The following is a 12,055-nucleotide window of genomic DNA, read 5'->3' on the forward strand; positions in this document are numbered from 1 at the left end:
AGCATAAGGACTGTGAATACTATTTTTGTCCTCAGCTGCTGGTTTTCTTTTTAATACAGGACCCCAAAGAATGTCATTTGCTGAAACATTCTCCTCAAAGCATTACAGAAGAGATGGAAGCTCACATTAAGTTTAGCACTTGTACTTCATTTTAACTCAGCAAGAGATACAGGGCTATTTCCAGAAAAGAGGAGTTACTACTTCAAAATGTGTGTTAAAAGGAAAGGTGTTAAAAGGACTTAAAAAAAAATAATTAAAAAATTCAGTTTTCCACAGGAAATATAGACATTTTGAGTCACTTCTGCCCCTGAATTTCAAGCATAGTTCCTCCACCTACTCAGAAATATTTCCAGAGTGATAATGTCACTGAACAGCAACTTGGCATAACTGAATCATATTCAAAATGTTCCAAATGAGAAGCTTGGGGAAAAAAAAAATAATAAAAAAAAAATATATATATACTTGCTCGTGGGGCATTCACTAAGGACACTTTCACAACTGGATGTGATGAAATGTTTTAAAAGAATTCAAGCGCTTGGGATTCTAAAGTTCCTTTTTCTGCAATTCTTTGAACTTAAAAGTCCTATTGAATCCCATAATTTTCTGCCACTTTTGGCAGCCTAAATCCCACTTATTTCAAATGCCCTTGCTGTGCTTCAGAGTTAAATTTATTGCTAACACTTCTCTCTATTGTCTTTCTTCTTTTAATTCTCAAATTTATTCTCCCTGCCAAGATGTTCTGCAGGGGAATTCCGGGGCGATCGTGTGCCGATCTGTCCAGACTGACCTACCATCTCTTATCAGCAAGCTTTCTGGTTTGATATGGTCCTGCTTTTTCTCCCTTGAACTTTTTAACAGAAGGAGGATGATGTTGAACTTCATTTTGCACAATAAGCTTTCAACATACGCAGATTTTCACAAATGTGTGCACCCAATGTTCAGAACTGACCTCGTTAGGTGGAAGGATGGGAAGACTTTGCCTGTCTCATCATCCCACCGTTGCTAATAACATAAGTAAATGATTATAGAAAGAGGGTGTCACCAAGGAATACCATGTCTGCACAAGTTCTCCCACTGTTAACACCTTCCAGGAGCTCAACATGCAGGCTAAGAAACACAATTTTCAGTAGAGCAAAAGAGCCAAGGGCTGGAAAACCCTCCTTTGTCTCTGCAGGCTCATTAGGATCTGCAGGGCAGAAATTCCACAGTCGCAGAGGAAACGCCAGCAACACTCAAAGGGCTCGAGGGTTTTATCCTTGTTTTGGAAACTGAGAGATATCTGGGATTGAATCCTCATTAAATACATGATTCAGTTAGGACACTTCTCAGGAGAAAACATTACCCCAGTATTCTTCTAACTAACACTTTTTTTTCCAACCAGAAATAAGGAGGAGAGGATACATACAGCCACAATGAGGAAATCCAGCCAGCACCAGGCGTTGGTGAAGAACTTGACGAATCCGTAAGCGCACCATTTCAACAACATCTCCAGGATGAAAATGTAAGTGAACACCTTGTCCGCATACTCCAGGATGGTCCGGATGGTTTTTCTCTGTTCTATGTAAATATCCTCAAAAGCCTGGGAAATAACCAGGTACTTGTGTCATTATATCAGATTTATTCCATAGTTCAATGTCATTATCCAGAAGCTTATTCAAATGATACCGAGATGAGCAGTGGAATTACGTTACGTATACAATGTGCCCTATCTGCTCTAGTAGCTGCAACACTGCAATGCCAAACAAAGAAACAAAAAAAAAACCCTAAAAAAAAGGAAAGTCCTGAATAAATAACTGTTAATAAATGACTGTTAATTACCACGAGAGCTGTGCATGCAAAGAAAACCAGGCTACTGCTGTGGGATACAAATTGTTGTGTGAACTTCTGTCCTGAAACTCATAATGCCTGCCTGAAGTTGTTTGTTGTCTGTCTACTAGAGTGGACTGTGCGAAAACAATCACACACAGTGATTATTGGTGTGTGTGTGTGTGTAACACCAGGAGCTCTAGAAACTCTGCAAATATGGGAAAGTGAAGAAAGGGAAATAGAAAGATTTTTGTTCAGTACTGTGAAAATGAGACATAGATACTGGCTGACATTGTCCATAATCTTCATGTTTCTAGTCAAGCTATGAGCAGAACCCAGATTTGCAGGCTTTCAGTCTTCATTCTTAATTTAAATTAAACAAAAATCATTAACAAAAGCTTTTGTACAGCACCTACCAGAATGGAGCTGTGTTGTTTTCCAGGTAAGAATCATCACAGCTCGCTTTTTCACCACATTTCCTACATACAATCAGATATCCCCCAGCTTAACACAACTGAGCTAGACACATATCTGCATTTTACTCACCAGAGCACCACTGCTCAGTAGGATCATAAAGATGATGAAAGTCTCAAACCAGTTATGTTCCACAATCAGAAAACAAGTCTTCCTCAACGTCCACCAAGACTTCCCCAGCCCTTCCTCAATATTGACCTGACAACACTTACAGCGCTGCATACAACCTGGAATGGGGATAGGGCACAAAGGAGAATGAGCCCAAATTTTCTTGGGTAACAGATGAGATAATGTAAGAACATAAAATCATCATTTATTAAATATGGTGAGTTTCAGTTAAAACTCTTGCTTTCTTCAGGATTTTATGATTGCTTTCGCCACTTCTGTATCTGAGCACCTGAATTAACATCAATTTGGGAACAGATTAAGCTCGTTATATTTGATGAAGTATCCCTGCACTTGACAGAAGAGGAATGGAAAACTTGCTGATAAAATAACCTTGAACCATTTAAAGTATCTTTGCCATGGGAATACCTGTAATGGATCAGTTGCTGAAAGACATTGAGGCCAGCAACAGAAGGGAAAAAAACTCGACCAGAAGCCAGATTCTTCTGCTTCAAAGTACCCAAGGTATCAACTGTACACATGATCAACTTGCCCTACCTATAGGTCATCTAGATTCTTGCAATGGCAACCACATCTCCAAGGCCTTCACCTTGTAAATTCTTCTGAACTAGTTCACCTGTCACCATGTCACCACTAGTTCACTAGTCACCATGCAAGTTTCTGAACTAGTTCACCTGTCACCTGTCACCACTAGTTCACTAGTCACCATTCAGGGTCCAAGGAGGGTCTCAAAACAAGCTGACAGCCAGCCCTGATCCAGACTGAGACCTCACCTTAAGGTAAGAGACAGGTCCCCAAAACAGCCCAGAGGCTTCTTTCTACACTCACAGTCATCCTACCTTCTGTGAAACACGCGTCTGGGTCCAGATACTCCTCTGGTGCTTCCACAGGGACTTCTTCCACTTCAGGTTTTATATCAATGGTGCTACCTTCAGAGGAGCTGGTATCATCAAGTTTCTTGAACACAAAATAAAATCCAACCCAATCTTTAATTAATTCCCAAGAAATATGAAACTTCATGATGACTCAGCAATTTGTTCCCCAGATTTACTGTAACGAAAGCTGTTTCCTCACTTCAACTCATTAAGATCTTGACCCAGCTTACATCTCAGACAGTAGATTTATACATATTTGGGGCTCTCCATAGAGCAACTAGGACAAGAAATTTCTGTGTTCAGTGGAAAGACATCATAATATAAACAAAAGTTTTGTGCTGGAACTATCATAGAATCATAGAATGGTTTGGATTGGAAGGGACCTTAAAGCTCATCCAGTCCCAACCCCCCTGCCAGCAGCAGGGACACCTTCCACTAGACCAGGTTGTTCAAAGCCTCATCCAGCCTGGCCTTCAACACTTCCAGGGAGGGGGCATCTACAACTTCCTTGGGCAACCTGTTCTAGTGTCTGACCACCCTCAGACTGGTTCTCCCTCCCAAGATGCTTCCAGGCACTCACATGAGGGTCAAACGACTAGAATGAGTTTGTAGCATTTCATCCTACCTCTTTGCTGCCATCAGGATCTGTATCACTGCTGAAATCTTCTGTGTTGAGATTTTCAAAATCTGATTCACCTACAGCAATAGGTACCCGGACAGTGAGATTGGGGTTATTGATGAAGGACATGTGATCTTCATCAATTATGTACTTTTCCACGCTGCTCCCAATCCCACTCGTCGTGCCATTGCCATTCTTCTGATAGTCAATGTCTCTGTTGATATCAGGCCCTGTATGGTTAGCGATGCAGTTCACCTTCTTGTCATACAATTCATCCAAGGGTTTGACTTCATCTGCCTCTCTCTGCTTGAAGTGAGTCTGCATGAACTCGTGCACTTTTACCTTGGTCCAGGCAATGCCTTTCTTGATGCGAATAACAGAAATCTGAAGGTTGTTCATCTCCCCATCGTCATCTGTTGCTGCCAAGTTGTCTGCGCTGAAGGAGCTCAGTAGCAAGGCTAAGAACAGGTTCAGCACCTGAAAGAGAAGAGGTCACGCTTGGCACAGCTGACACACAAGGGTTGTATTTCCAAAGCTGAACATGAATGTTGAGCCACCCAAGTCCTGCTGATGTTAACAGGGGCTGCAGAGCTCAGTCTCTAAACACCACAATGAGAACCAGCCCTGGTGTCCCACAGACCTATCGAGGTACCCAGGACTCAAGGAACAAGACACTGATCCTGCAATGTGTTCTGTGAATGGAGAAGCCCACGCAGCTCCACTGGGGTCACAGGGGTTGGGTGCAGGTAAAAGGGTCCCTGACACAGAGCCTCTGGCAGGATCCAGGCTGCAGATCTTTAAGAGAGGGATTTAAGAAGCAGCAACCATCCAAGGGATTTAAATTCATCATCACTGGTTTAGTCCCATTTCTGGCTCAAAGGAAACAGGCCAAAACTAGGCATTTTGAGTGACCACTCCCAGCTCTATTTCCCTGCCCACATCTTGTGATGGTCCCCAAGACTTATTTTGTCAAAACCCCTTGGTGAGAGAGCTCACAACACTACTTAAGACATGCAACTGTTCACACTACTTCTTTCTTGCTTGCATTTTCCTCCACAGACTTTTCTTCATAAAATTTAAGACCAGAAGGAAACATCCTGATCTAGTCTAACCTCCCACACAACAGGCCCTGCAATTTCACCAGCCGATTCTTGCACACAACTACACCTCATGACTGAGCTAGTGGGCAGATTTTAGAAGAAACTTCCAACCTGATTTTAATGCTTCCGGACCTTCCCCTGTGTACCAAGTTATTTCCTCTCCTGGCATTTGAAAAGCCAGGTTTTGCTTCTTTTAAGCTTCTTTTACTCCCTCAGGCAAGGTCTGTCCCCTTTGACTGAGGGTTTTGTATCTCCAGCTCTTACTGCAAAGTGCTTGGATGCTTTATTCGTGGGCAACTGTTTAAGGCCCTAATCAAGCAAATCAAACCTTTAAGATTGTGCTCCCAAAGTCAACAGGACTGTTCATATGTCAAAGGCCATGAAGGACCCCAACAGAGCTGGAAGAGACTCACAAATCATTACTCCCTAGTCCTGTGGTCTCCCCATGTTCTATCCCACCCAGAGGCAACCAATAAAGACCATCAGTAACCATTTACTGACCACTAAATTTCCGATGACCATGACCATCATGAAGACAATCAAGCACATGGCCTGTCCTGCTACTTCCATACAATCCCACATGGTCTCAATCCATTCCCCACACAACACACGGAAGACAATAAGGAAGGAGTGGAAGAAATCGTTCATGTGCCAGCGGGGGAGCTCACAGTCCGGATTGATCTTGCAGACACACTCCTTGTAGCTTCTGCCGAAGAGCTGCATGCCCACCACAGCAAAGATGAACACGATGATGGCTAGCACCAAGGTCAAGTTCCCCAGAGCACCCACTGAGTTACCGATGATTTTTATCAGCATGTTCAGAGTGGGCCAGGACTTGGCCAGTTTGAAGACTCTCAGCTACAATTAAAAAAAAAACAAAATAAAACAAAAACAACAACCAAAAAACAAAACAGACAAATGACAATTTAATTTCACCTTAAACAAAGAGGAAAATCACAGAATCATAGAATGGTTTGGGTTGGAAGGGACCTTAAAGCTCATCCAGTCCCAACCCCCCTGCCAGCAGCAGGGACACCTTCCACTAGACCAGGTTGATCAAAGCCTCATCCAGCCTGGCCGAGAACACTTCCATGGAGGGGAACACTGTCTCACCACCCTCACAATGAAGAACTTCTTCCTAATATCTCATCTAAACCTCCCCTCTTTCAGCTTAAACCCATTTCCCCTTGTTTTGTCACTAACTGCCCTTAGGAAAAGTCCTTCCCCAGCTTTCTTGTAGCCCCTTCAGGTACTGGGAGGCCGCTATAAGATCTCCCCGGAGCCTTCTCTTCTCCAGGCTGAACAGCCCCAACTCTAAAAAAAATCAAGCAGAGCTTTCTAAACAACAACCATCTTGTATTTCACATAAATATAAGCCCATGCTTCTGCTGCTGAAGTCAGTGGGAGTAGGGAATGCTTAATATTTCCTTGAATTTGGCCTCCTGTATTTTGTATTTAGTTATCCCCCACATGGTGATCTCCCTTTACAAAGGGAAAGTATGGACCTTCCCTTTGCTTTGCAAACTTTGCACCATTAAAGAAGTCAGGAGACTTATTTGAAGGGAGTGCGTCACCAGAAATTTCTCTTTTCTTTCCTGAATGCTTCTCATTTTTATCCTGGAAAAAAGAATTTGTTTTCCTGGCATATCCAGAACACACAATTCAAGTTTAATTTCCAGAGAATATAATTTGGAGACAGACGTTCTGAAGCTGGATACAAGTGGGAGCTTCTGAGTACTGTGCCCCTTGAAAATCTGACCTCACTTGTGGTTCTCTGCACCCAAAAATCTAACCTTGAGGTTTTCATAATTTAATTTTCAAAAGCTTAACCACTGACAGCATATGTTAAAGCAGACAAAAGCTGTAGGTATTCAACACTTTTCTTACACTGTAACATACAACCTACCAAATTTCACCCCATGAAATAAGACGTGTGTTTTAACACGTCCATCTCCATAAGTACCCTACACCAAGATACCTCCCAAGTCATCCTTCACTGCCTAAATGCAATGAGCTGTTCCTCAGATCTTGTAAACAGCAGTTTTGAAGTAAGAAGAGACCACAAAAATGACACTACTCCATCTCTGTCCTCCTCAAAACCAGAAAAAAAAAGTGTTTTCCCTTTTCTTATGTAAAAAGCTTTCTTAAAGTAGCTCTAAGACAGTGATATTTAAAAAGAACTGGAATATGGAATACCAATCGGAATGATCGCAGCACAGAAAGTCCTTCCACATCTGCTAGACTCAATTCCATTAAACTGAGGGAGACAATAAATCCATCAAAGATGTTCCAGCCTTCTTGGAAATAATAGTAGGGATCCATAGCAATGAGCTTCAGGAACATTTCTGCTGTGAAAATTCCAGTGAAAACCTGGAGAGGTGAGGAGAGAGACAGACAAAGAGCAGGTAAAGGTTCACTTTTGTTCATTTTCTGATCTTCAGGCTTCATATCAAACAATGCCTTGTCACACCAATTCAAACATGCAGCCAATGCAACACCATAAGCTTGTCTGCAATGTCTTTTCTCCTCCAACGCAGCACAAGTATCACTGACCTACTCGGGCATACCTGGAATTAACAGATGGATTTTTAAGTAGTAACAAATTCTGACCAGAGAAGTGGACCCTTAGGAAGCATCTCTGAGTTGCCACAGACTGCAGTGAGGGCAAGCTCACACCACTCAGTGTCCTCCAGAGTCTGGAATAACGGTTCTTTCAGTCTCTGTCTACACTAACAAGCAATGTATCCCAGCAGGAGCAGACCTGTAAGGAATATTCACTGATATTCTCTTACCAGATTTCCTACGGAGAGCACATGTTCAAACTCTGGGGTCATAGGATGGTGCTCCATTGCCATGAACAAAGTGTTCAGCACGATACAGATGGTGATGGCCAAGTCAACAAAAGGATCCATGACAATTAAGTTCACTATCTCCTTCAGCTTGATCCAGTACGGGTGGCATTCCCAGATCAAAAACGTGTTGGCAAATTTGTACCAGCAAGGGGGACACTTCCTCTGGGACTCTTCCAGCTCTACAGTTACAAAACAAAACAGCAACAGAGTTCAGTCTTCACCTCGAAGGCTGATGGATCTGTCTGACGCTCTGCACGGCTCAAATAATGTCTGATCTTGCCTGTCATGAACCTCTCTCATGTCTCCCTGCTTGCACAACAACTCAGTGTTCTTGGGGCAAGGAGAAGTTTTGCTGTACGTACATACAACTGTATGTACATACAACACTCAAACCAGAAGAGCTCCGGGATGCTTGGCAATAGCTTAAGACAAAGAATTACTAAGCCATGAACCTCAGGACCAGGGTCAATCATGCAGATCACCACCAGAGAAGAGTCAGGCCAAGTCTGAGCTTCACCAACTTCTTTGTCCCTACATAAGAGCTCCATCACATCTGCACAAGGTCACCAGGGAGTGCAGCTCTACAGCCCCACGTGGATCTTCTGATTCAATCCAAATTATTTTAAATGAAGGGCTATACTGAACTCAGAACTGATCAAGGTAAAATGGTTTAAATCAAAGCTACAGATTCTAAACTGTCTTCGGTGCCAGTTTTTAAATAACTTAAATGAATTCTGTGCTGAACGCAGACATGGTCTAAAAGAGGAAATACATGACATCATGCTGCAAAGGATTTGAAACAGGAAAAACCTGATTAAGACTAACCCCATCCGCTTACAGAAATCAAACATGATGCTGTGTCCATTTTTTTTTTTACACTGGCTTATTTCGAGTGCTGATCACTTGAAATCAGGAGTTCCCCTCCTCTGTTCTTTGACTCACAGTGGTTCCATTCAGGCTATACAGCTGTTTGTGCTGAAGTTTCATTTTTTTATGGGTAGGGAAAGGACCATTGCACTCTCCTTCTCATTGGTTCTCTGGTTGCTTAGTATTTAGTTGCCTTGGAATTTCTAAAGTTAAAAAAGAGGACCGTAGCACTGTAGCCTGTAGGCGTTTGCGCAGGAGGGAAGCAGCAGCAGAACCTTGCTCTGTTTCTAAGTATATTTAGTTTTCATACAATTTTATTGCAGGAGACAGCAGGAAAAAAAGAATTTGAGATCATCAACCTCATATGGCTGCTGTTCATAAATTCTTGCTGGCTCCTGCATAACATATTTGGAAATCTCATCTCTGTGTGCTGTCCATTGCAGAATTTCCGTCATGCCCAAGTCCCTTTCTCTTTTGACAGCTGTCACATTTCAGCTCTTAGTGTAGCTCAAATCTTTTTCTCCTATGGACTGTAAGCAAAGAAGGGTCTCTCCAGCCCTTGGGAGATGACAGAAGACAGAAGACCTGTATCAGATATTGCTTTACTCCTATCATCTCCACACTGCAGGTTCATCATTGTAAAATTTCAACTCTTTGTGGTCTTTATCTATATAATTCAGATGCAAACCCAAGTAAAATAAAGTCTAATAAATACTTCTGTATCAATTATGACGCAAAAGAAGCAGGTTTAGGCAAAACCAAGGCAGGAATATGTACTACTTGAAAACAGGGATAGCTAAATTCCGTATGTCTGAAGGACACACATGTCCTCTGTCAGGTACCCAAGGCTCAAAACTGATCTCTGCTGTGCAGCACTTGCCCAAACAGACAGAGACTCCCTACCTGCTCCCCTACACCCTGCTCCCTTACAGACCAGCTACTGCTCTGAGCCCCTAAACCACCACAAAGCCATCTCCTGAAGTTTAACGTCACCATCTGTCATCTTCTTGGACAAACTAAGCGGACACATGTGTCCATAGCTGTATTTTGTGACCAGCCACACCTCTGGCCATGCAGAGGACAACCAGCACAGCTCCAACACAAGGAACCCAGGGCAGATATGATGTGAGGATCCTACAACTGCCAGGTGGACGGATCCTCTGTCTTCCTACAACACACCACGAGAGGGCAATCGATACATACATACTGAAAAATACCACAGGCACATCTTCAAACCATACCTACCCTCAACAAGGGTATTTGTCAATCCAGTCATTACACTGTTGGTTCGATCCTTTCTTCCATAGGATGCGTTCACCTGATCCATCGAGACCAAGAGAGACCCACCAGGTTTCTTTCTAATTTCAATTTCAGTAGTACCCTGCAAAATTCATATGCTGATTAATACAAACTCTTAAGTCTTCCCAGTATTTTACACAGCCCTCAGCCTAGAAATATGGCATGTATGCCCAAGAGAGAAAAACCATCTTTGCTCCTGCTATCCTTCTCACTTTCCTATATTATGTAAGTGGCTAAACCAAAACTCAAGCCCTCATTTCTGCTAGCACCAGTGCTTTGCAGTCTTAGATAAATTAAGGACTATATTTTAAAGAACATTGCTAACAAAGGCTGCTGTAGTACAAAGGAGTTTATACTCCGTGCTACTATCAAACAGAACAGACGGGCAGTGACTCTTTTAATGGGTTCACTTTACAACCCGTCCGGTCGGAGCGTGAACTCCACCCCAGGCTCATTTGAGCCACTCAAATTAATAAGGTTTAGGAACTGAGCACTGGACAGTATCAACATTTATTTCAAAATCTGAAAATTAGGATAAAAGAAGCTCAGCCACATCACTGTCCGAGAACTAGTGGGATTTCTCCCACTTTAGCCCACTATGAAGCTGATTTTCTAACACAACAGGGACCTGAACGTCTCGATTTCACCCTTGTGAAGATCACCTTGCTCCCCTCAAGTCAAAGAGCTTGCACAGCTAAAGGCACCTCATGGTTTCCCTCCTAAGATCGCTCTGGAAATGCCAGTCCCTGTTTAGGAACAGACAATCTCGTGTACTAACAGATAACTGGGTTTTTTGACTCATAACAGGAATCTGACCCTGTCTGCTTGTGAACCAAGGTCTCTGCCCAGTCCACGCAGCTCTCCCACCACAACAGCTAATTGCTTGTTGTGTGTTGAACTCCCACTGCATATCATGAGCAAAATAACTGCTAAGTAATACTTTCTCTTTTTTGCATGCCTCATGCAAATCACTATTCCTACCACATTCATGCCATGTTAGAAAGAGAATTAAATACTGAAGCAAAACATTGCATTAACATGCCAACTAGGGGAGAAGCAAAAGGAGGGAGCAACTGATGCTCAACGTAAGTAATTAAAGTCAAACAGGTTGCAAGAGGTGAAATAACTAAAAAACCAGCTTGGAATTTACAGGCATGGTAACCAGACTTTTCTCAGAAACAATGGACTTGGGTATCTCTCAAATAGTGTTGTTTCAATCTTATTCAGATTCTTTTACACCCTACTAACTAACGTTCTATTTTTCGAACTTTGTTTCTCTCCCGCATTCTGAAAAGTTGATCCACTAAAAAGGTTCCTCAATACCCATTCAATCAACTAATTACAAAAAGTCACAGTCAAGGAAAATTTAAAAATCTTTAAAAATTATTTTAAAAAAAATTCCTTATTTTACAAAGAGCTTCCCTTGCAAAATTTAGTGAGGGGCAAAAGATTGTTTGTATTTCCCTTTAAATCCCAAATACTTTATCTGGTTGTGGAGAACATTTGCAACAAACTTTGGTTGGTTTCCCCATTCCCACGCTTTAAATAGCTCCTCATGAATTGCTCTGACATTCACCAAGGGTTCCCACTACTATTAGTCCTTTAATTAAGGACTCAATTCCAAGCCTTTTTTTCCTAGGAAGCCAGGGAGAGAAGGAGGTGGGTCACTGAGTTTGAGAAGGAAAGAAAGGGGAAGTTAAAGCACAGGGTGTTTAATTCAATACAGACGTTATCATCTGTGGTCAGACCGACCAACTATCATCCTGCCAAGGTGTCTGCTTCACTCGAAGGGCGGCATTCGGGAGAGGAGAAGAGGACAGACCACCACGCCTACGCTGTCTACTCACTGACTTCCTTACACCCTCATCGGTAGCTGCCTTATCTATTTTCACCTCAGGCAGAAGGCGTCCCCCGGGCATGCTGGAAGGTGGGCCACCGATGAGGGACACCACGCCGTTACAATCCACCGTGCTGTTCCTCTTCACGTTTCGGCGGAGGTTGGGGAAAATCCGTGAGGACCGGCTGCCTTGGCTGTAG

The 12,055-nt window shown here is 42.7% G+C and overlaps 1 protein-coding gene across 1 annotated transcript in view; it reads right to left on the minus strand.

Annotated features, from left to right (window-relative positions):
* Positions 1 to 1,210: 1,210 nt before the first annotated feature.
* LOC104528878 (sodium channel protein type 8 subunit alpha) overlaps positions 1,211 to 12,055 on the minus strand; it is a 31,549-nt gene continuing 20,704 nt past the window's right edge. Inside the window, 9 exon segments of the mRNA XM_010173023.1 lie at positions 1,211 to 1,579; positions 2,353 to 2,507; positions 3,246 to 3,363; positions 3,907 to 4,377; positions 5,502 to 5,858; positions 7,197 to 7,370; positions 7,793 to 8,031; positions 9,965 to 10,100; positions 11,866 to 12,055. The exon segment at positions 11,866 to 12,055 is cut by the window's right edge and continues 21 nt beyond it. Of these exon segments, the coding sequence (XP_010171325.1) occupies positions 1,355 to 1,579; positions 2,353 to 2,507; positions 3,246 to 3,363; positions 3,907 to 4,377; positions 5,502 to 5,858; positions 7,197 to 7,370; positions 7,793 to 8,031; positions 9,965 to 10,100; positions 11,866 to 12,055 (2,065 nt within the window). The 3' untranslated portion in view covers positions 1,211 to 1,354.

This window comes from Antrostomus carolinensis, unplaced genomic scaffold (assembly GCF_000700745.2).
Source record: "Antrostomus carolinensis isolate BGI_N321 unplaced genomic scaffold, ASM70074v2 scaffold6938, whole genome shotgun sequence".
Lineage (NCBI taxonomy): Eukaryota > Metazoa > Chordata > Aves > Caprimulgiformes > Caprimulgidae > Antrostomus > Antrostomus carolinensis.